Source organism: Rhinopithecus roxellana, chromosome 14 (genome assembly GCF_007565055.1).
Source record: "Rhinopithecus roxellana isolate Shanxi Qingling chromosome 14, ASM756505v1, whole genome shotgun sequence".
Taxonomy (NCBI): Eukaryota; Metazoa; Chordata; class Mammalia; order Primates; family Cercopithecidae; genus Rhinopithecus; species Rhinopithecus roxellana.
This window is the reverse complement of record NC_044562.1, coordinates 97,621,989-97,648,157: the sequence shown is the minus strand read 5'-3', so window position 1 is coordinate 97,648,157 and position 26,169 is coordinate 97,621,989. Positions and strand designations below refer to the sequence as shown.

Sequence of the window (26,169 nt, the reverse complement as noted above, 5' to 3'; positions counted from 1 at the left end):
CATGCCCTTATACCGTTTAACACTCTGGGTCCACCTTCAAGACACTGGGCTGTGGATCAACCGAACCACCATTCCTCTTCCAAGAATCATTTTGACAGGTTCTTTTGGAGGAACTCCTTCTCTTTTTAACCCACCCTTTAAAAAAAAAAAAAAAATGGCACCAAAGAAAGACGTGAAGAAACCTGCGGCTGCCCCTGCACCAGCACCGGCACCTGCACCTGCCCCTGCCCCAGCCAAACCCAAAGAAGAAAAAATTGACCTCTCTGCCATTAAGGTAACTAAACAGATGAATTGTGTGGTCACTGAAACATCTTTCAATAGTAAAGAACTCTAGGAACTTGCAAAGGCGTGTATTTTTCATTGAGACAAATAGCATTATTTAGTGAACTGGTAGATTTTGAAGAAGAGAATTCTGCTTTAAAAAATGAATACCAGCATATAATTTCAAAGATTATTAGAGTATGGTATCATATGTGAAGCCTGTGCTTGCTCTATTTTTTATTCTTAAGTTTCCATTTTTCCCTAAATTGCACTTTTACTATTTTGGAGAAAAGTATATATATTTAACGGTGTAGCATTTAAGAATATTTAAACCAGTGTTTGGGTTTTAAATAAAATCTCTCTGGAAACCAGATCCCTTACCTTACAACTACATCAAAAGGAAAGTTTTAGCCCCTACTTATTTCCAGAAGTTTAAAACAGCTGATGGCCCAGTTGTCCTGTATGTATTTGACAGCTGCTTTATTTTTTGCAATTCAAGTTAATTCTCCCTTCAGTTTTGCCTAATAAAATTTGATACAACACTAAATGAGATCTCAATGCAGAAAATTAGGCACTCAAGTGTTTCAGTGACTATAACTGTCATCTTGTTTATTTATTCACAATATTTAATTCAGAATTTGTGAGTTTCTTCTAAATGAAACTAACAAAAATAATTATGAAACTTGTTATTACATGGCTTTTAGCTTATGTCTTAGAGTATTTGCATACTGATCTTGAACTAAGAAAAATGTGATTAATTATTGTGTCAACACTTCGCTGTGATCAAAGTTCTCAATTGCCAAAAAATTATCTGCTTTTGGAAAATGGATACGTCTGTTAACTTCCAATGACGTGACTCATTAAATGTGCACCTTCTCTTCATTCACTGAGCTCTGATTGGCTCATATCACAATTTGAAAATTTTTATCTAAGGAAACCTGCCTTATATGGAAAACCAATGAGCAAAAGTACCCATGAGGTGATCTTTCCACTTAAACCAAACGTTGTATATGTAATAAATCTCAATTTTGCCAATTTACCATTGTTTACTTGTGACTATGATGCTGACCCATAAACAAACATTTCATTATTTAATATAACTGAAGAATTTTTTAAGTCCCAAAAATATTTAGTTAGATCATCCTTAGACATTATGTAATGACGTTAAATATATTCATAATTTGTATAACATTCGAGTTAAACATGAAATTTTGTTTAAAATATAAGTAAATTATCACAAATATTTAATCTTTAGCTTGTAGGTATTTGAAGTATTTTAAAAAATTGGTCATAGGATATAATATTGGTTAAGAACTGTTCTTAATGGATATCGACTTAGGAGGACAAAAAAATGCATGTCAGCTCTTCTGATAAATGTTCTTCTACCTTGAGGACTGCACGCATACAGTTCTTTAAGAGGAAACCAAATTTTTCATCCCAGCAATCCTAGTTAATGTATCCTTTACAGATGCATACTGACTACATTACACAGTGAGATCATAGCCATGATAGTAATTCTGATTGTCCCTCATCTTTAACTCTTCACTCTATAGTAACATTAGAAATACGAATCAGTGTCAAAGCTATTCCTTTTTATATTTATTGTGATTTATAAAACAATGTTATCTTTTTGTATCTGGTATTACAAACTTCTGGAAAGAAAAGAAAATGTACCTCTTTACCTAAGAAGCAAACGAAGTGTCTAATAAAAACAGGCATTAATTTTCTTTCCTGAGGACTGTGTTGTAAGAATGAGTACATAAATATTTAGTTTGGCCAGGGAGAGATCTCCAAGAAAAGAGAAAACATCTCTTTTCTAATCCAGAAATTAAGCCAATTACTTATTCATAGTCAGCAGAGAAACAACACTTTTCAGAATCTTGAAAATTTGTTTATTCTCTGTCAATATGTTAAATTGAGTTGTACAAGCTCAATATTGTGTAATATTGTGAGGATACAATATGAGTTTGTACAACTAACCAAAAGAAGGAAATACCCCTGGAGTGTCTCTGTGAGAATGGGGCATGCTCCATCTTTATTATTTCATTGCAGAGCAAGAGATGTGATGGATTCCAGTAAGGGACACAAATCAAAAAGAAGTTAAATGAATCTTGAAGAAACAAGAAAAAAAAAATAACCTTTATCTTCCATTCAGAAGGCCCATTTGTAACAGAGGAAAAAAAGAGAAACTAACACACTTTTGTAAAGAAATGTAAATGTCTTCAATGCTTTGCATTCATTAATATGAAATAAATTAGTACATATTTAGATGTATTTTAGCACAGCCAAAGAAACTGATACGACTTGAGAATTTTATAAACTTTAGTTTTATCCGAGGAGGTAACAGGCCTAATTAAAATATACATTAAAACATTTTACATTATGATGCTTTTAATCACTTAATGTTTCTAGATATATTACCTCATAAAAGCTATACAATTTTTTCAAGCATAGAAAATGAACTTTAAAGAAATTAATAGAGCTGTTATATGCATTCATTAACTTTCCAAAAATTCAACAAAGAACAAAACTTAATTGGATTATAAACTTTCTTTCATAAATCATATAAGATTAGAAACTTAGCTGTCCTTTAGACTTTGAGTAATGCTGTAGTTTAATCATAACTGCCTTTGTGTAGTACTATAGTCACAGCCATGGTAAAATTTAATTTCTCCATAGTATTCCCAGCTAATATCTATGTTTCATATTGTAACATACTACATTTAATAGCCATATATTTGATTCCCCCATAAATCTTGAATAATCTTGAATACAATTAATTAGTTTTATCACCTTCTTAAATGTGCTTTCCAACCTGATTTCCTGGTTTGTTAGTTATTAGTTTACAATCACTTCTTCAATTGTTCTGACACAAATTTTATGATACTCTCTGAAGGAATGCTTACTTGATGTCCAGTCCTAATGGATTTTCTATGAGTACCCTTTTCAACAACAAAGTACTATTGATATTTGAACACTAAAGTTATTGTCCTTGGTGGTTCTAAGCACTCTTTGCCTTCAGAGAGCTAATACTTCCAGTAACAATGCCCAGACCAAAAGAACACAGCCTAACAGAATCACAGTTACAGGAATTAAAACCCAGCATAAGTATGGTTGTAGGTTCAAAAACAAGAATATACATTGCTCAAAACTGCAACCAAGTAAAATAATGAAAGTAATAACATAACCATGTGCCTAGATTCTAGATCTTCAATGTGTAAGTGAATTTTCTGCATGATGCATGCATTGTATGGCAGTATTGCTGTGAGGTGATGGTATTGTGAATCATGTCTCTCACTGTGCTGTTTGAGTTTTAATTCTCATTGTATTCACCACTTAATCAGGTCAGCCCTGACTAGATACTGTGAGCGATATTATAAAACATGGTAAAGGTACAGAATGCATTGACAGAAACGATCAAATAAGAAATCTTGCTTCAACAATTGACCACATGCTTGGGAAGATTTAAACTTTCAATTTAATGTATAAGGTAGAAATCTAATGTTCCCAAATGCATCTACTTACTGATGGGGATTCAGTGGAGGCAGAGAGTTGTATATGCATTGTGGCACCCAATTTGTTTTGGCCCAGGTATAGGATTACTTTTGTTCACCTGTAAGTTCTTTTTTTCTTATTTCTCACAAAGCTAATATAAATCCAGTTTCCTTTAGAAGAATTTCTGAGAAAAATCAAATGAAGTCATGCTCCACGAAAGGCTCTGAAGTTTATAAAGCTTTTTGTAACAATAACCAATATTCATTGTGAATTTACTCTTTGCCATGTTATCTTATTTAATCCTCACAATATTACACTGAAGTTGTGGTATCCACAATTTGCAAGTAAAGAAACTGAGCTTAAAAGAGGGTAAGTGCTATACATATGATCAAATCAGTAGTTAAGTGATGGACCTAGGGTTTAACTTAGCAAGCAAAATCCAGAGTCAACTGCGTTAACCGTATCCGAAACTACCACCCTCATTTATAAAAAGTAAGTTGCTGTTTCTAAGAATGTGTAAAGGAGCCCTTTTTACTCTTAAGGGTATGAGGTAGAGTGGTTTTTATATTGCCCTGCACAGTCCTGTGTAACCAGAAGAGGGGATGACAGACACATCAGAGCAAGTTCACCAAGACTTTTGACCTTGACCGTTCACTACTATTCTGTTCTCCATTTCCCTATCTTAGCACCTGACAACTTGGGTATTCTGTTTTACAGAAGGAGGGTGCAATATCAGGAACCTAGAAATATTCCTACTCATTTTTTCCATCTTCCTATAGGATGTTGTAAATGGAAAACGGATATTTTTAAATGCTATTAGATATAATGAAACTGATTAAGATTTTTTAGTACTTTTGTTCAATTAAACACACATACATCAAATATGACCTTCAATTTTTGTCATCAGGCTAATATTCTAAGGAGGGTATGAGATTTCTATTTTGTTTACAAATAAACAGCATTATTTAAACTGGAAATCCCAACCTATATTCTTTGGGATGGTATGCAGAAATACAATGCCACATGTATAATATGATAAAATCTTAACCCCAACTATTCTGAGTAAAAGAACCCATGTAGTCAATTTCTAATTAGAAAAACATAGGTAAAAATATGTATAGGTTGTTTCTAACTTTTCCTTACATAATCTTAAAAGTTTGTTTTCTGTTACTCTGGCCTTTTAATAGTTCAAATTAATGTTTAATACAACTATAATGTTAGCCAATTGCAATATTAATCCATTTGCAATGTGAATATAACCTCAGGAGCAAATCAGAAATTATTTGATACTATTACTAGGTATCAGTATCACATTTCCTCTTTCAAATATCTATGCTGTAACAGAAGAGAACAGGTGGGGAGAAGTGGGAAAATATTAAAAGGCATTTTGTAATTTTCTCTAGAATTATATTTTGAAGGATAATGTCTTTGAAAGGAAAATGTAGCTTTGAAAATAAGAGATCTGTTCACCAATTAATAGTGAATAACACTTTTAAGTAAAACTAAATATTTGCAGGAGAAGGAGACCATAAAGTGACCGTGTCAAATTTAGCTCTCGGCATTTTAGTGCTGCAAATGAACCCCTGGCAAGTTGTTTTTAGAACTCATTCCATAATTACCTAGTATTAAGCACCATCTGACTCATGGTGGAAAGGATTATATTTAGTCTGCTGATACTACACTTTCTTCTGCTGCTCTTCAGACTGAAATACTTTTCATATAAAAATAAGATCTTCTGTGGTTTATTTCTATATCAACTTCTACAGTTTGTTTCTTACCTTAAATCAGAATGTGAAGGGCAAAAATTACAATATAAAAGTAGAAATGGCTTCAATTATACTAGTTAAAAGGTATATTATATGGATGATAAATTCTGGCTATTCTGGTCATAAATTAATAACAGTGAAGTGAAGCCAGAGAAGAAAAGTATTCCTAAAGATGTAACTACATCTTCTCAACTTTATACTCTTCCTTTCACTGTGATAAAGTACCTATTAAATGCCCAGTGGAATATGTCTCCTGTTTATGAAAAAAATCCAACCGGCTTGAATATGGTGTTATAAAGTTATGTTTTGTTTAATTCCTGTTTATCTAAATTACTTCAGACTAATATTACCTGTTGAATTTTTAGGCATACTTCCTTTTCCATTAAAATGAGTGAGTTGAAGTAGATTCTACTGACAAAAGGATGGAAAACTCACAACCTTGCAGAAACATAAGAAATCCTAGAAATCGTGCAGCAGAGTATTTTATACTGATGAAACTATAGCCTAGATGAGAGAAGTTAATCAAAAGACACATGATTTATGATAAGAAAGCTAAAACAAAATTCCCAATCTAGCTTTCTTTCCACAAGTTCTCAAAGTCTCCAGAATGGCAATGCCAATATTCTTATCCCTGTTGTCACAAAAGGAACTTGTATTCCAGACAAATAGGAAGAAGCAGATACTTATGTCTTAAAACACACAAAGAATTTTTTAAAATAAAAGAATGAACAAAAACACAATGTAGGTTTTTAAGAAATTCCATGCAAACAAATTCACAAAGGAGACAAAAGTATGGGCAGTTCTCAAAAAACTTTAAATTTCTTTAGCTTTCTCATGATTAATAATTGATGATGAGAAAACAGGAAAGTGTAACAGGTTGTATTTCTAGATTTTTATTAAAATTCACTTAGACTTAGCTTAGTTCCTGTAGGTCTGAATTGTTTTATTTTAATAATTGAGTTTTTGCTCTTATGTGACTGAATTCAGTTGACTAATCTAGGACTTCATAGCACAAAATTAAACATTTTATCTCAGACCAGATCAATTTATGCAATCTAACCATCTAATCTCTCTTATATTAGAGAAACTGGGCTGGTGCCATATTCTCAATACTCTTAATTACCCCTGTTTATACCATATTATAGTAACTAGCCTAGATATGTACTAGCCTAAGTATGTCCTATGTTGAAGTCAAAAATGCAAAAATATTTCCTTCGACTTAAGTGAGTTATTCTGAAGCACAAAACTCCCAAGAGTTCCAAAATAATGCTTTTCCTGGCCTTTTATGGTGGTTCCTAGAAACTCTGAGACTGGAGTGAAAATTAGGTAAAGTAAGTTTAAGGATTTATATACATCCAGGTCTTTGGTCTCTCTGCCAGGCGTTACATCAGAGAGCATACAGCAGTGTTTTCTTTGATTGAAAACTGGCCCTGATTATATTAGCTTCTTTAGCCTTTCCAGTCATTAGTCCCCATTGTATGTTGCAAGGACCATCGAGTTCTTTGAAGAATGTAGTCCATGTTCCTTCCCAGGGCATTTTCTCCCAGTATTCAATATTACATGTCTCCCCAATTATCTTTAATTACAGCTCTTCTTCTTTTACTAAGGCTTAACCTACATCAATTCCAGAGCCTGTTTGATTAACAGCATTTTAATATTTTTTTCTAAAATTCAATTCTTTCTGTTAGGTTGGTACAAAAGTAATGGCAAAACCGCAATTATTTTTGCACCAACCAAATACGTTGTCTGATGTTTAATCAGTTAATTTAATCTCATTATTACTATTAGAAAGATGCTTCTCAAAGTAAAAAAGAATTTGTAAACATTGTAATAAAAATTCTTTTTAGTAGCAGTATGTTGTAGAATACTATTACCTAAATCCAACATCAAATGATAGCACGAATCATAAAAATGTGGAATGTAACTAGTTTACTAAGAGTCTAAGATAAATATGTAGGCTAGAATTTAAAAGAGCCTTGAAAAACAAATTGGGGATTGGAAAATTAGAGGTCCAGGTCAAAAACATTTATATAAAATCCAAAGGAAGGTGCTAGAAATATAAAGGTACATATATCAATAATTCAAAATGAGCATGCTAACTTTGAGCAGGTAAAGTCTTTTCCCTCATGGTACACAACCTTCTAGAGGAGAAGTTTATATCTGAAGGGTGAGCTTAGGATATACATGTTCTAATGATTTTAACTTAAGGAAAATCTATTGAGCATCAAATATAGGCAAGGTATTCTACAGAGAGTTATGGAGGGATAAACCCTAAGAATAAGGCAAGCGAAGTGCTCTATTGGAGACGGGTTGGGGTAGGCTCACATTCAGGTCTACATCAGGAACAAATGACTTCAGGAATGGCCTAAGCTTCCCAGAAGCTTACAATCAAGAAGGTTAAAAAACTTTCAGTGGGATGAAAAGCTGGGTGATGTTGAATACTGGGGAAAACAGAGAGGAAATGTTTCTCTCAAGGGAAACAAATGTTACCAGGGCTTGTCGCATATTTAATTTCTAAAAAGAAGCAATGAGAGGAGAACATTCCAGAGAGAAGAAAGGTAAATCTGATTTTTAAAACTAATTGATGACATAGAGAACTCAAGCCAAAAGCAGCCGACATTGTGTATTCATATTACACAATTTGCCTTTTTCAAAGGACTGATTACCCCATCATTATAACCTCAAGGAAGAGAGAGAAGATAAGTTTTGACATTTATGAAAGTAAACCAGACAGAAGAATCGCTTGAACCTGGGAGGCGGAGGTTGCAGTGAGCCAAGATCTCGCCATTGCACTCCAGCCTGGGCAACAAGAGCGAAACTCTGTCTCAAAACAAAACAACACAAAACAAAAAACAGTGTGCCAGAGGAAAAAAAAATTGGATTTCCCATTTATTCTATGAGCGCAGAATCTAGGTCTTCTAGTTTTTAAACTACAGTTTTTGTTTTTTTTTTTTCTCTAGACCATACTGTAGCCTTCCCTACTGTTGTCAAATAAAGTGCTCAAATATTTATGTTGATTCTCAGTAAGTACCAAAAATATCTAAATGCATTTTCTATGTGACAAAGGTATGAAGAAAGACTAGGGTGAAACAGTTAACAACTGCTTCTATTTTAATAACAAACTTTATAGTATCCAAGTCATTAGGAATAGCTTATTCATAACATGAGTACAACCTTTTTTTTTTTTTGAGATGAAGTCTCACTCTGTAGCCCAAGCTGGGGTACAATGTCGCGATCTCAGCTCACTGCAACGTCCTCCTCCTGGATTCAAGTGTTTCTCCTGCCTCAGCCTCCTAAGTAGCTGCGACTATGGGCATATGCCACCAGGCTCGGATAATTCTTGTATTTTTAGTAGAGGCGGGGTTTCACCATGTTGGCCAGGCTGGTCTCAAACTACTGGTCTCAAGTAATCTGCCCACGTAGGCCTCCCAAAATGCTGAGATTGCACGCGTGAGCCACCACACCTGGCATAAATAAAACGTTTTATTTTATTTTATTTATTTATTTATTTTGAGACAGAGTTTCACTCTTGCTGCCCAGGCTGGAGTGCAATGGCATGATCTCGGCTCACCGCAACCTCCGCCTCCAGAGTTCAAGCAATTCTCCTTCCTCAGCCTCCCGAGTAGCTGGGATTACAGTCATGCGCCACCACTCCCGGTTAATTTTGTATTTTTAGTAGAGACAGGGTTTACTCCATGTTAGTCAGGCTGGTCTTGAACTCCCAACCTCAGATGATCTGCTTGCCTCGGCCTCCCAAAGTGCTGGGATTACAGGTGTGAGCCACCACACCCAGCCCTAAATACAAATTTTAAACTTACTTTCCAGTTTACTCAATAGATTTTACACAGATTAACCATATTTTATATCTAGGCAAGGACACTTTTTTACCTGAAAAAAATAAATAAATATGAAAATAATTATGTTTAGTTGGGCAATTTTGATGGTTAATTTTGTATTTATAGTTATTAGCTCAACTAACAATATATGCTAGTTCTCAATAAGACAATTCAAATTTAATAACAATTTCATAAATATAATTACAAAAGTAAAAAAGAACACAAAGATAACATGGTAGGCTCTGATGCTTTCATTTATGTCAAAAATTATAAGATTCCAAATCTTGTAATATTCAAAGCTTACACATTTCCACCTTTGTCTTTCCCTTCCATTTGCCCCTAATGATTCAAAGCATTTTTAATTTTTCTATTAAATTTCAGTTCCCCATAACCTTTCAAAAGGTCAAGCTATTTATGAAAATGTTTACCTGGGTACTAATAATTTTTAAATTATATTTTCAGTCTTCATTTTGGGACTCAAGATTCTATGAGATTTTTTTCACTACTTTTAAACTTAGAGCCAGAAGAGATGTGCATATTAAATGCTGATTTCTTCTGAAATGATTTGAGGAGAAGCTACAAAGTATTTGTCTTTCTAGAAGGGAAGACTTCATGCTTTTTGTGACCATCCCCTTAAAAATAGTTGCTGAAGCAGTACTCAAGTTACAATTAATCTCCAATATACATTATGCCTGTGAGCTGCTTTAAACATGTAGAAAACTGATAAATATTTTGTCTGAACTTCAGTGGACATCCTAGGAGGATCTTTCCCTGTACCACTTTTCCCAGTACCATTTCCAGAAGGGAGTTGCCCGCTATTTTCAGGTAAGCTATCATGAAAACCCATTGCTGGCCAATCCCCTAGATACCTTTAAAATTCTAAAACACAGTTTTAGCTGGGCAAGGTGACTCGTGCCTGTAATCTCCACACTTTGGGCAGGATGATGGCTGGAGGCCAGGAGTCCAAACTAGCCTGGGCAACATAACGAGACCCTGTCTCTACAAAAAATCAAAATAAAAATTAATTGGGTGCAGTGGCACATGCCTGTAGTCCTAGCTACTAAGGAGTCTGGGGTGGGAAGATCACTTGAGCCCAGGAGTTCAAGGCCACAGTGAACTGTGATTGTGCCATTGCACACCAGCCAGAGTGACAGCAAGACTCTGTCTCAAAAATAATAAAATAAAATACAATTTTGCATTCCACAAGCTCTGCCGTGCATTCTTTTGGCTTCTTGGTCTAGGGACTGAGCCACAGAGTATTTGCCAAGTCAGAAGCAGAAACAGAAACAGCATGTTCTAGTAAGAACTTATGCGTAGTTAAAAAAAAAAAAAAAAAGAAAACGTATAGGATGAGAGAAAAAGAATGTAAAAATGATCTATCAGCTTTTCTGCCCAGAAAAACTTCTGAAAATAAAAAAATATGACTACTCAGCCATTATAAAGATAACGAGGGAGGAAAATAACCAGACCTAACGTCAGGAGACTAAAGGAGAATGGTGAAAAGCAGAGATCAAAACTATTCCTGGTTTAGATTATGCTTGCAAAAGAGTGATCTTTAATTGGAGATTGCAAGACCTGACTAGATTGTCACTTGGGTGCAGCCTAAGAAACATGCAGAATGTGCATGGCCTTTTCAAGTCCTCTGAACTTTACCATAAAGGATAGCACTTCAGAGGATGTTCCTTCTATAGCAGTTGCCATTTGAAACCCCAAACCAGTCCCATTCGAAAACTTGCATTAATACCAAAACTTGCTGACTAGAAGTTTTCAAAATCCACGGTCATCAAGAGAAGGGTCTGGCCCAAGAACTTAAAGAACTTCTAAGCTCTTCTGCCATGGAACAAATAGGAAGCTTCTTAAAAGAAGATGCTCCAAGAGAACTTCCTGGAAATAAAGACCATAAAAGTGCTGACAGGCTTCCATCTCACTATGGCTGTCCACTCCCAGGTTCTGGTCACCTAAAAATAGCTCTCAGGGTACAGATCCATCTTTCCCTTTGCCCTAAGAAAGCTAAAGAACTCTCTAAGGGGTGTGGCAACTTATCTCTGAAACCTGATGCTAGCTGTGAGGTCAAAGCTTGCCCAGAAATAAAACGAAGCCTCAGCCAGGGAGGACCCCACTCAGGGACCGGAGCAACCCTCAACTCACTCTTCGGCTTTCCTGCTGTGTTGCAGCCCAGCCGCTCCATCATGGTGGGTCCTATGAGACAATGATTTGTCATTTATAGGAGAAAATAGATAGAGGATATGATCTTACTGAGAAGAAAGATAGGCAAAGAATGGAACTGAGGAGAGAACATATTCAATATGAGTCTTTAGTATCTACTTTTGGGTTTTGTTGAGATCCATTAAAGATAGAAGAAAATAATTAGAGCTGTTTATCAACTGGAAAAATACATGTTACTTCCAAGAGCTGTGCTTTATGCTTCACCAACTCTTGCTGTATCACATAAAGTTCATTATACCTAAATTTAGAAGAAAAAAACCTGTAGCTACAGCAAAATATTATACCTTAAAATACAATCCAGTGATGCTGATAGCTAAAACTAAGTAAACTGTTTTTGATGCATCGGTTTTGTATACTTTTCTTTAAGCACTGGCTAAATAGAAGACAGACTTAAGGTAGTCTTTTTAATGGGTATATCTGTACTCGAACACCGTGTATCTTATTAGACATATCTTAAATATACTATAGATTTTCCTAGGGAGTATTAAATGTAGCATTTGTTAAATCATTAAGATACAGAAAGATATTCCCTAATTATCTTTTGCAATAGCTTTTTATGTTCCTAGATTCAAAAGTGTCCTAAGGCAACCTTCTTATGCCAAGACACCTGCATAGCTTCCTAAAAATCTCAGAGCAACCAGCGCTCATTCTTCTGTCAATGCATTTGAAAGAGTACTTGTTTTTTCTTTCTCTTCCTCGCCACTGCAGTCCTTCAGTGCTGACCAGATTGCTGGTAAGTGAATTGAGTTTCTCTGCTACAGATGTAGGCACAGCACTGCCTAGTTTCTGCAATATTACTTATCTTCATGGCATGTGTCATTGCAGCTCAACCTATTAGTGTCCAAGCTATGCCTGAACTCTGAAAAGTAGGCTGACTTTTGGAGCTTACTTTGAAGATTACTCAGGGAATGAGCTGGATACAACTAAAACTCAGAACATTTTTGTTTGGTTAAAACATTCTTTGTGGTCAATTTCTTTCTAACAGATCGAGTTCTCTAAGGAACAGCAGGATGGTAAGTTTAAAAGCTATGGTTGTTAAATGTGCACACTCATAAAGATGGCATGTGTGAAAACCAACTCCCTTGGGATGAGATTAGCTCTTCCTAATTATCCCCACTGGTGTTGCATTCTAAATATAAATTGCTCTCGATCACTCTAAATATAAATTAGCTCAACCTGAAACCCTTGCTGATACTCAGTAATCAAAGGTTTAACAAAAGATAAGCACCACAGAATAGGCCCTTATATTTACTGATACCTAAATAAAACCGATTTGATACAATAGATAATACCATATATATATATAGTAGATTTTATATATAGATAGATAGATTTTAGATGGCTAAATTGCTAATATAATCCCTAAAGAGAGATTTGACAAGTCTGAATTGTCAATTTGAAAAATAAAATTGATAATAAAACTGCCCAATTACTAAAACTATATCATTTCAATGGATAACATAGTGAGTTGTAGAATAAAAATGAATTTAGAAACAAAGAAGAAGGATTAATTTAGCATAGAACTATAGAAGGAACATTAAATGTCTCCTGGTTTAACCCCTCCCTGAGACATGCAAGACAGAGTCCAGAGATGTGACAAGACTTTGTCAATGACTCAAAGAATTAGTGCTAGGATCAAAATCTGACATTAGTTTAAGTTGATTAAAAATTTATTTTATAAAAACAATTACTAGCTAGGAGACTCGAAACTCTTAAGATTCAAGAGAATCTGAATAGTTTCCCTAACAAGTCAACTTTTTCACCTTTGGGTCTTTGGATCCAACAGATCCCATTAGTCCACAGGAGCTTGATGTTTTGTAGGAAGTACAGTGAGGAATATTTTACAGAGTGAAAGAGTCACATATCTAAATGAACTGAGACATAAATAAACTTATAGATGGAAGGAGGAGAAAAAATTAGCTTCAAAATATTGTATAAATTAGAATATCAGTCATAAGTACTGTCTATATTACATATATTATGATATGCAAAATATAATTATAATTATAGGTGATTAATAAGAACCTATTCAAATACTCAGTTCTCTACCTAAAGGATTCCCATTCTTCAAGTCTGTTTCTGTGTCTGAAATAGTTCATATTTGAACACAAATTGAGAAAAAAGGGATATTTACTGCAGTTCAGACTCACATGCATCTGCATCATGGTTGATGGCCTCATGTAGACAGATTAGATGATTTATTAGATGATTTAGTGACTCATAACTCAAGATTATTTGAAATTATACCATGAAGGACTTTTTTCTCATTGAAAACAGTTTGTGATTCTACTATAATTTGTTTGATTTTTAATGCATTTTACTAGTGATGCTGCTACATTGTCACCTGCTGCATCCCAGTCCTCTCAAATAGCTCATTTACAGTTGTTCTGACCAAACTATTGTAGGATCAGGCAAGGGAAGACTTAAAAACCCTTGCAAGGATGCAAGGATGTGAGGATTTAATGTTGAACATTAAACCTTTTATTCCGTCTGTGAAATAGATTTCAGACACAGAAGTTCAGTAAACATGGGTGTAGTGTACTGTTTTCTTTGTGGCAGGAAAACAAATGTCAGCATTTTAAATTATGTGGAAAACCTATAGTTTCTTAAATGAAAATATTCTTTAGTTTGTTTCCTTGTTTAGCGGTTAAAGAATTCTGTTCATGGCTGCTCTATTGGAATCTATCACAGGATTGAAGGAAAAGGGGCAAAAACTGGAAAATTACAGTATTCTAAAGGTCTAAGTCTTGTGCTGTCCAGTAGACACTAGGCATATGTGGCTATTTAAACTTCAATTAATTAAAAATAAAATTTTAAATCCATTTTCCTCACTTGCAGTAGTCACATTTTAGTGTTCAAGAGCAACAGTTAACAGTCACCTTTTTGGGCAGCCCAGAATGACAACAATTCCATTATTACCAAAATTTCTAGAACAATACTGTTATACACCAGAAGTTAGCAAACTTTTTCTTAAAAGACCAAATAGTAAATAAGTTAGGCTTTGCTGCCAGTATAGTCTCTGTAAAAACAACTCCACTCTGTCACTGAGGTGTGAAGAAAGCCATAGACTATTCATAAAATGAGAATGGCTGTATCTGAATCAAATTTTATTAAAAAGAAACAGGCAACCAGCCCCTGGAAAATAGTATAACCAGCCCTGGTATTAATTCTTCAAGAGAATAACTAAAGTTTGGGTTAAAAATCTGGAGTAAGAAAAATAGTGTCTTTCTGGTCTCTGCCTTTAAATCACCAAAAGTGTTAATGTCAGAGTGATTCTATTACAGCCCATAAAATCCTATTTCCGCTTCGGCATCTGACCAGGGTAATAGTGAACCTGCTGAGCAGTCTGTTCATGAAAGCCTGAAGCCAGTAACAAGAATAGTTCAGTTTCACATGTCCCTTAGAAAGATGAAAAATAGTATTTGACTAATGACTTCTAGTGCCTGCAGCAAGTTTTTTAGCGTAGGGAATTGATTTGTAGCCAAACTGCATAGAATTTGAGGGGGAAGTTTTAACAAATAATGGTAACATGATCTGCAGTGAATTGTGAATATAATGTCAGTGCGATGTTAGATTAGGATATGGAGGAATAGTAAGATGGAATATTTTGCTGAGTAATCTATCTAGACAGCACCTTTTGATCTGAAACCACTGATAGCCTAAAAAATGCTTTCACTTCTACCAATTTATTGAAAAACGATTTTTTGAGTATTGTTGATATTAACTCCAAGTCACCATCAGTACTTTTGAGTTTCCCAGAAAATGTAATCTAGTTTATAAGTTCTAATTAAACTGGTTTTCCTGGCCCCCAAATTCATAGTAGCACTGCTTTCTGTCTTTGGTATACATTTCTAAACTCTTTGTCACTATAATTTTGAAAGTCAAACCAGTTCTAGCAAAAGAGAACGATGAAATTTAGAGAAAGTAAGCAACGCTATTATTATAATCAGAATAGAGAACACTTTAAAATATGTATTCAGAAAAGAATGGGAATGGCTGTGTATACTTAATATACACACATACACACAAAATGAATCAAGCAAACTGGAAAAATGTGACTAAAATTGATGGAGTCTACCAATGTGAATATCTTGGTTGTGATAATATAATTTGGCAAAATGTTACTACTGGAAGATACTGGGCAGAGCATACAAGAGATCTTTCTGTATCATTTCTTACAACTGCATGTGAATCTACAATTTTCTCCATAAAATTGTAATTACAAGGCATACCGAAATTCTAAAGTAGATATAGCAACATATGTCATATGTATTATTTGAAAAAACAGTAAAGTATAAAGAGATTATCACAGCAACAATGGTATTATCATACCAAAACAAATATTTCTCCTTCTGAATTGATTATACCTGGAGACTAATAGAGTCACACATTAGTTAATAAACTATAGAATGTATAGATTTGTCTCACCTTTCTAAATTTTTCCTGAAAAATAAAGGTATTCCTGGAGAAAACTGGTTAAAGGGATAACCTAGGAAATTTGTACCCCAAGAGGAGGTTTTTCTATACAATTTGAAAAGTTTGAGTTAACCTCACATATCATGAGCCTGATTAAAAATTTGTTCTTTTTGAAATTTTGTTAATCTTGTTAATTATATGAGAGATTATTAAAATTTCTCAGGGCCTAGGAATTTTTTTTAACCCAATCCTGCTTTCCAGGCAGGTAAAGGAAATATGAATATGACTAGGAGCCCCAATTTCCATATCTGATTAACAATAACAGGCAACTTAAAGTTGGAAATGCTGCTTTAAAATAATCCCAAAAAGAAATGCTAAGTTTTTGCCAATGATAGTTGGAGATACAAAAAGAGAATCCAGGATAACAACTTGCACAGTTGGCAAAAGTTGTAAAACAGAAGAGTTTGAACTGAATTATTGATTGAGTTAGGTTTAATTAATAGGTTAGAGGAAGAAAAAAAGCATTCTAATGCTTTTTGCTTTTTGCAGAATTCAAGGAGGCATTTCTCCTGTTCGACAGAACAGGTGATTCCAAGATCACCTTAAGCCAGGTTGGTGATGTCCTTCGAGCTCTGGGCACAAATCCCACCAATGCAGAGGTCAGGAAAGTTCTGGGAAACCCCAGCAATGAAGGTAACCCATCAATTTTTCCAAGAAGTGTTGAAGTATAAGGAAGTGTGTAGCAGTGTGTGTGTGTGGTATGTGTGGTGTGTGTGTGTGAGAGAGAGAGATTGATTTAAAAATGTTTCACGTAATAGGGCTCAGTTTATTCCTGATTGTGGTAAGTGCACCTCTTAGCCATATAGTCTCAGCCTTTTTCTTTACAAAATAAGTTAAACTTCATTTGAGAATTTGCAAGATGATAAAATATCTAATGTCAAATGTCAATGTTTAACTTTAGATATTAGAAATACCTAATGCTATCATCATTTCAAATGTTCATAATTAAAGGCTAATGAAATGAAATAATATCCAAATCTGCACATTTTTTCAGACTTCAAATCTTCAAAGGCAAAAACACATTTTGGCAAAGATGTTAAATATGACTTAAAACACTTTATAAACAATTCTGAGTAAATTCCAGTGGCACAGTTCTAGAGAACTTCTCTGATAAAAGCTGTGGAAATGAAATTGCAACTTTGTCAAGCAACTGAAAAATACATGCTGACTGCCATGTGCTCTGTCCTTTGACACACTGCTTCTATGAGTGGACAGAAGCAGGGTGTCAAAACACAGAGCACAAGGATAATCCTAGGAAAAAAATCAGTGAGAAATCTAAGTGGCAAAATTGCAGAAGTCATTTACTCAATTCAGAAATCCAGTCATTATTCTAGAATAAGGAAATTACTTTTAATCCCAATGGTTTTATTGAAAAGTATAATAGTCTAACAGAAAATGACACTCAAAACAAACAAAACAGACAAGACACATTTGCAAATTGCTTGACAAGGGATTAATATCCAAAATGTTTAAGAAATTCAACAGCCAAAAAAAAAAAAAAAAACCCCCACAAATAATCCAATCAAAAAATGGGCAAATGAACTGAATAGACATCCTTCAAAAGAAGATACACAAGTGGCCAACAGGTATATTTTTAAATGCTCAATATCACTAATCACCAGGGAAACGTGAATTAAAAACCACAATGAAACACCACCTTACCCGCTTGGAATGGTCATTGTTAAAAAAGACAAAAAATAAATGCTGGGGAAGATGCAGAAAAAGGGGAGCTTTTATACACTGTTGCTGAGAATGTAAGTGCAACCATTGTGGAAAATAGTATGGTTTATCACAAAACTAAAAATAGAACTGTTATATGATCCAGCAATCCCACTACTGGGTATATTTCTAAAGAAAAGGAAATCAATATGTCAAAAAAAAAATCTGTATTCCCATGCTTATTGCAACACTATTCACGATGCCCAAGATAGGGAATCAACTTAAATGTCCATCAACAGACGAATGGATAAAGAAAATACGATATATATATATATACACACACACACACACACACACACACACACACACACACACACACATATATACACACACACACACACACACAATGGGATACTATTTAACCATAAAAAATGAAATTTTATCATTTGCTGCAATATGGATGAGCTTGGAAGACATCATGTTAAGTAAAATGAGCCAGGGACAGAAAGTAAGTCTACATGTTCTCACTGATATGTAGAATCTAAAAAATTTTATTTTAGAGAAGTAGAAAGTAGTGCTTTCTAGAGACAGGGAAGGGTGGAAGGAATAAGAGACAGCCAGAGGTTGGTTAATAAATACCAAAGTATAGCTAGATTGGAGGAATAAATTCTAGTGTTCTGAATAAATTCTAGTCCTCTAGTCCCTCCCGAGTAGCTAAGACTACAGACGTGCACCACCACACCCAGCTACTTTTTGTTTTGTTTTAGTTTGTTTTGTAGAGACAGGGTCTCGCCATGTTGCCCAGGCTAGTCTCAAGCTCCTCAGCTCAGGCATCTGCTCTCCTTGGCCTCCCAAAGTGCTGGGTTTATAAGCATGAGTCACTGCACCCAACAGAAACCTTATTTTTAAATGCCACTTCCCAGCTTACCAAACATCTATCTTTAATGAAGAGAGGAGGGAATAAGAGCTAGCCAGAGGTCGGTTAGTGAATACAAAATTATAACTAGATTGGAGGAATAGCTCTAGTGTTCTAAAGCACTATAGGATGACTATGCTAGCAGCAATTCATTTTCAGATAGCTAAAACAGTTGATCTTGAATGTTCCCAATACAAAGAAATGATAAGTGTTTGAGGTGATCGGTATGCTAATTATCCTGATTTGGTCATTACATATTGTACATATGTATCCAAAAATCACACTTTACCCCATTAACACATACAATAAGTATGTGTCAATAAAAAATAATTTTTGAAAGAGATGCAAAACTGAAGTTTTTCAAATAGATATTCAGGCTGTTTATCTTTGCCATTAGGAAACAGAGAGAGGGGCATGAGATAACAAATAATCTTTTTTTTCCCTTGACAACTGAAAATTCTTTGGAGACCTTTCCTTTGTTAGAAAAAGAAAACTTGATTTCAACAAAACTCAAAATCAGCCTGCTGACTTCATTTTCTTTGGAAGGAAATATCCAATTATAACATGCAGAAAAGCCGAGAGCATGAGATCAAGTGAGCAAGCAATAGGGCAAACCCTATTTTTATTTTTTCTTTCTTTCCTTCTTTTCCTGAGGCAGGGGCTCACTCTGTCACCCAGGTAAGAATAAGTGGCATGATCATAGTTCATTGCAGCCTCAACCTCCCGGGCTCAAGCAATCCTGCCTCAGCCTCCCAAAGTGCCGGGATTACAGGTGTGAGCCACCACACCCAGCCAAACCTAATTTTAATTTTTATTTATTTATTTGAGATGGGGTCTCACACTGTCATCCAGGCTAGAGTACAGTGGCATGATCTTGGCTCACAGCAACCTCCACCTCCCAGGTTCAAGCAATCCTCCCACCTCAGCCTCCCAAGTAGCTAGAGACTACAGGCATGTGCCAGCATGCCTGGCCTTTTTTTTTTCTTTTTTTTTTTTTTTTTTTTTTTTGTAGATATGGGGTCTTGCCATGTTGCCCAGGCTGGTCTCAAACTCCTGAGCTCAAGGAGTCCACCTGCCTCGGCTTCCCAAAGTGGTGATGTTACAGGTGTGAGCTACTGCAACCAGGCTGAAACCCTTAAATGTCACTTTCCAACTTAGCAAATATCCATCTTTCATAAAATTATTTGGTGAAATACTCATTTATTCAGCATTCAAATTTATTTTTTTAAATATTACTCAATATAATTTCAATGTAAAAATATATATAACATGTAATAGAAATATAGAAGAGTAGTAAAAAGATTTGATTTGGTGAATACATAACTTTACCCATTTGCATACATCCAGATAGTATAAAATAGACTGTCTAGATTTTCCATGAATAAGATTTACCTTGTCAGAAGACAATAAAGTCCTATCATCTCCAGGCTTCTAAGGTACAAAGAAGTCAGGAGATCACAGAATATTTGACACACACTCTCTCCTTGTAAACTTCTTAAATTACTTAAAATTTAAAGAAAGGAAAGGCCCTCCAAAAGCTGGGGACAAAGGTGGAATATGTACTAAAGTTAAGTTTTACTGTCTTAATCCACTAGTGAGTTTGTTGTATCTCAGTGCATTTTTCTATGGCTTGCAAGTATTTATGGGAAATATTAAATGGACAATACTAAAAATAAACTACCACTTATTAAGCACTCAGCTTATCCTAGATATTAAACTTTGCATTCATTAGCTCGTTTAGTTCTCACAATAACCCTATTAGTTATCTCTATATTACAGATGATAACTTGAGGCACAAAAAGGTTAACTTGTGCACTGTCAGAGTTGCAAATGGTAGACTAGGAATAAAAGTTCAGGCACTGGAATTCCAACCCTCATGCTATTAACTATTACCATATTCTTGATATTTTAGCAATTTACCAGCTGAAATTTAAGCTGTGTCAAGGTTTTTCAGATAACCTAGAATAACTTTTGAAGTTTAAATTGTGACTCAGAGTTAGTATTATGGTAGCTAATAACCCTCAAAATTGCAATTTCTTACAGAGCTGAATGCCAAGAAAATTGAGTTTGAACAATTTCTGCCTATGATGCAAGCCATTTCCAACAACAAGGACCAGGGCACCTACGAAGACTTTGTTGAGGGTCTGCGTGTCTTTGACAAGGAAGGCAATGGCACAGTCATGGGTGCTGAACTCCGCCATGTTCTAGCCACCCTGGGTAAGGGAATTTATTTCAGTGGACTTAGTGAGACAGAATATATAGAAAAGAACATGACAGGCGAATCATGTCATCACCAAAATAGGAGGAAATACTACAAAGGGAAAATGGGGAAAAAAAATAGTCAAAAGTTAATGACCATTTCAATTGGCCTCAGTGGCAGTGAATTTGGTGAAAATGTTAACTTAAAATATTGGTAATGAATAAGTAAAGGAAAGCATGGTAGTTCTTATAGGATACAGTTTATACGACAAGGGATAATGTGTATTTAATTAACTCATTCAAAAACCAATTAGTTGACAATATATTAAGTACCAAAAGAATGGGAAAGTCACAATTCCTATATGCCAAGAGTTTAAGTCTCCAGAAGCCCTTGGCTGATCACCTATGGTGAATTTTGAAAATACCACGGGACTTCTTTCTGAAAGGAGAGTTTTGTTTCATCAGGTGAAAAGATGAAAGAGGAAGAAGTGGAAGCTCTGATGGCAGGTCAAGAAGACTCCAATGGCTGCATCAACTATGAAGGTAGAATCAATGCTCACTGGTGGTTACAGCAACTCTTAACTGATCAGATTGATGATGGGCTCCTTTTGAACTTCTTTTCCTCTTCCTTCCTAATTGACATACATATGACAACCAATTGCATAACTCTAAAAAGATATGTGAGGATCTGAACATATAAATAACATTTATTCCAGTGTGTTTTAGCAATACTGTGCATTGTTTTTAAGCTTAAAATGTGTTTTCACATATATTTTCTGTTAGATCTTCAGAACATCCCTATGAGATAGACAGGGCTGATGTCAGAATCAAATTTAATAGAATATTAAACTTGAAGAAATCTCAATGTCTTTCACTAGTATGAAGCAATCATGAAAATGAAACTTCGGGCCAAAGAGGTTTAATTACTTGGTGAAGGTCAAACAACTGATGGCCAGGCTGGTGCTAAAATTTACTTCTTCTCCTTGTCTAGTGTTCTTGCTTTAATGAAAGTCATCCCACAGTTGCCAATTATTTAATTCCTACCACCAATTTATAGCAGCTTCACCCAGAGGGTGTGAAAGCAATGCACTGCACAAAACAAAGATGCAAAATATAATTTACAGATTTAATTTTTTGTAGAAAATGTAAAAATTTTTCTGTCCCCAAAGAGAATGAACCCAGTTACATATAAATAAAGACAAAAAGAGAAAAACATAGAAGAGAAGAGAACAAGAGTGAGGGGAAGAAAGGAGAAGAAAGGAAAGGAGGGAGAAGAGGACAAAAAGAAAGGGTTTAGCCAAGCTTATCTTCACTGACAATCTTGATTAAACTTCACTTGTAATTCTTAATTTAATTCTTAATGTGATAGTTCTTCACATTTGGCTATTACCATAAATACACTCCATAGAGAATCATTCAATAAATATTGTTTGAACAAGTGGACAGTCATCTAGAAAACAAAGTCAAATCTGAATTTTATGCCAGGACAAATTTCAAATAATTTACATGTGAAACGTAAAAGCTAAAAACAAAGAGCACAAAAATCACGGAAGAATTCATTTTATAACTTTGGAATGATTAAGTTTTTTCTTTCTAACAGTGACACAAAAACCAGAAGGCATTGAAAATGTTGACAAATTTAAACACATACTTTTAAAGGTCTATATGGCAAAAGCCACTAAAGCAGTCAAAAGACGGGTAGCAAACCAGAAAAAAAAAAAAAAAATTGCAATTAATATCAGAAAGAGCTAATTTTCCTAATAAAAAAAGAACTACTACAAATAAAATACATCCAATAGAAAATTAGCAAGTACATGAACAGACAATTCATAGGAAACAAAATGAAAAAAATGACAAACTACATTAATAATTTTTAAAAATGCTAATTAAAACTACACTGAACGCTGGTCACGGTGGCTCACGCCTATAATCCCAGCACTTTGGGAGGCCCAGGCAGGCAGATCACTTGAAGTCAGGAGTTCCAGACCAGCCTGGCCAGCATGGTGGAACCCTGTCACTACTAAAAATACACAAATTAGCTGGGTGTGATGGCGCACGCCTGTCGTCCCAGCTACTCAGGAGGCTCTGGCATGAGAATCACTTGAACCCGGGAGGCAGAGGTTGCAGTGAGCGGAGATCGCATTACTGCACTCCAGCCTGGGCAACAGAGCAAGACTCCGTCTCAAATAATAATAATAATAATAATTAACTACACTACGACATCATTTTTCAATAAGCTGATTGCCAAAGATTAAATGTTTGGGCACACTTTGGGCTGAGTAGAGGGTATGGAAACAGGCAATTTCATGTATTACTGATGGGAATGCATATTGTTAAAACCCCTAGGTGATGATGTGTTACTACTAATAGCAGCAAATCTACTTCTGGAGAGACTTAGTCTCTAGATATTCTTTCACTCAAGTGAGATGACCATATATAGATGGTTATTCATTACTGTGCTGTTCATAATGGCCAATTTTTTAAACAATTTAATGTCCATCAATGTATAATTTCATCAACGTATCAATGTGAAAACAATCGAATGTCCATCAATGTATCAACGTGAAATTCTCTGCAGCCCTAAAAACAGGGACACTCTTGTGTACAGTTATAATATCTATAAGATAAATTATTAATTGAAAAAAGGAATACAACACAGTATATAGAGTATGCCATTTTGTGTTAAAAGATTTTTAGAAACATATTTACGTGTTCTTGTATGTACATAAACAGCTCTGTCAATTTAGCTATAAAAAGGGGAACCAGTTGCCTGGCAGACAGTGATGGGAAACACTTTGTTGCTATATATCGTTTCATATGTTAAAAAAAATATTTTAACCCTAGCTGGGCACAGTGACATGTGCCTGTAGTCCCAGCTGCTTGGGAGGTAAAGCAGGATTGCTTGAGCCCAGGAGTTTGAGTCAAGCCTTGACAACACGAGACCCCATGTTAAAAATAAAAATGCATGTGAATGTACCACTTATTCAAAAAATTAATTTGCAAAATCTGGGCAAAGGTCATAAATCCACTACTAAGAATTATGAGCTATACACCTTAAATACAAAAGAAAAGAAACTACTGTTGAGCTAACTCATTAAACCTTTCTTTTATTAAATTTGACTGTTTCCTAACTCTAAGTTGTCTATTTTGTCTATTTTGCCCCTACAGCTTTTGTCAAGCACATCATGTCTATCTGAATGGAGCTCTCAAGGTATATACCTGTTCCCTGTAATATTTAAGGCTTTCTTGATATTGTGTTTTTTAAAACTTGACAACTTCAGTTTATATACTGTAGATTAATATTGGTTCTTAATTAAGAGATATTTATATTAATTAGAAAATGGTGTTAGTAACACCTTGAGATGGGTTATTTAGAAATAAAGCATTTTTGTATGAGTGTATAAGCAAAAACTTAGGAGGTTTTTGTTTCCATTCATAAATTCTATCTTTGTGGCTGTAATACAATTATGCAGTGGACTACCAGAGACTAGTTGATTAATTTAATTGGAACAGAACACTAATAAAAGCACAGGCAAACGTTTTTTGGATAACTAAAGTAGTTTTTAACAGTTTCTGCTCTAGAAAACCATGTTATAACAGTCCAAATTCAAGCACTTGCAACCAGGTTCTTACAACTAGGAAATGGCTCATCTTTTAAGTGCTAGTTCGCTTTGTGCCTTTTTTTCTCTTATATTTCACATTATTTCCTCCTGAGTTTTATTCCTGAAAAGATGCAATTAATATCTAATTCGTTTTCCAGTTTTCTTTATAGAACAAGCATTGTTTAGGAAGACCGGCTGGAAACTTATTTTAATCACACCCATGACAAACTCTCCAGATCTGTTTACCATCATTCAGAAAAACAAAGCAATCTGGACTGTTCAAGACTGAGCAACTCCCTGAATTTTTATACATCTTCAGTTTTTCTCTGAATTGTATTCATACCACGCAAAGTGTCTGCTACTCTAGATGAGAAGAAGAAAATATTGACAATCTCAAATCCAAGCACCATTCTTTATTATCTACCATGAATCAACAAACATTCTTAAAACAATAAATCAATAAACAATTTTGGTCAGTCTGGAATGTTAAAGTCACATTGCATTTTTATTTTCTTAATGAAAATAATTTTTAAAACGTCAATATTCTCTACATTTAACAAAATAATTGAAAATTTATAAACTTTTAAAAGAAGAAATCACTGCAGTCTACATAGCAGTAACAAATTGAATAATAAAGATAATCACATGTTATTGAAAAAGTGAAATAGAAATCTGAAGAAATTCAAACTGGATAAGAGACATTTTTCTAAAAACTATGCAGGTAATTTAAAGCGAAAACAGTTTTCTTCGGATTTGTGTAAATCATTTTGTTCATGGCTTGATCTATTTCACTTCTAGTGACAATCTGGCCTATTAGAAAAGTCTAGCAAGACCTTAATCCTTCTCACTTAATGTCTTCAAGGATAAGACTTAGAGTGACCTTTCAGCTGTAACTTTTTAAAAAACCCTCTGGGATGGGACTGTTGCTTAAGAACTCAAGATCCTGTTTATTAAATATTCTCTGACTATAATTCCCTCCCCTTTGCATGCCCATGTCCCAAAATATCAGTTCAATCTTTTAATAGATGTCAAAAGTGGTAAGACAAATAAGCAGAAAAGTTCACAGTATAAACTTTATTTAAGAATGCTATCACCTATCATTTTTTCTTTAGGACACAATCTGAGGGTAAAAAATTGGCTATTTAGAAGAGAGGTGTGGTCAATAGTTCTCCATACCACCCTCAAAAGATTATTGTAATATACAGGATTATAAAATATTTGAAAAGTACCTGCCTGCCTATAGATCTTTGGAAGCTGAAACAACTTTCTCTCTGATATTGGGAGCTTCAGATCAACGTGTTCCTTCTGTCTAGCAAAGGTCACTCAGATTTCAGTGGCAGAACTTTGATTTCAGCCTCTGCTTTTGTAGTCAATATGATGATGTTGCGACACCGCAATCACTCTTAAGGAAAGTGCACTATAGTCTCATGATCTTTAAGGCCAAGTTTCCCTAAGACCAGGAACTGGAAATATCACACAGCATCATCCAGTAGAACTTTCTGTGAAAATGAAGATCTATATCTGCTCTGTCTTATATGGTAACCACTAGCCACATGCAGCAATTAAAATTTGAAACGTGGCCCATGTGACGGAGGAATTGAATTTTTAATTGCTTTCTTTTAATTAATTTAAATTTGAATTTAAATAGTAACATGTGGCTCTTGACTACTATATTGAACCACTGTTCACAGCTCTCAATATATATTTATCTGCAGGTGTTATACCAGGCAATT

General features: G+C 34.7%; 1 protein-coding gene across 2 annotated transcripts; it reads left to right on the top strand.

The window, feature by feature from the left end:
* MYL1 (myosin light chain 1) lies at window positions 1-24,923 on the top strand. 2 transcript variants are annotated; one of them, XM_030916931.1, is made up of 7 exons: window positions 1-274; window positions 12,570-12,597; window positions 16,550-16,693; window positions 20,679-20,852; window positions 21,300-21,377; window positions 24,003-24,045; window positions 24,595-24,923. In XM_030916931.1, exons 1-6 carry the CDS (start codon window positions 2-4, stop codon window positions 24,029-24,031), a joined length of 726 nt encoding a protein of 241 aa, XP_030772791.1. In that variant the 5' UTR covers window position 1; the 3' UTR covers window positions 24,032-24,045; window positions 24,595-24,923. The 2 variants fall into 2 exon arrangements, with proteins under 2 accessions (XP_030772791.1, XP_010353223.1); XM_010354921.2 differs by lacking the exons at window positions 1-274; window positions 12,570-12,597 and adding exons at window positions 11,459-11,550; window positions 12,293-12,317.
* The last annotated feature ends 1,246 nt before the right edge of the window (window positions 24,924-26,169 follow it).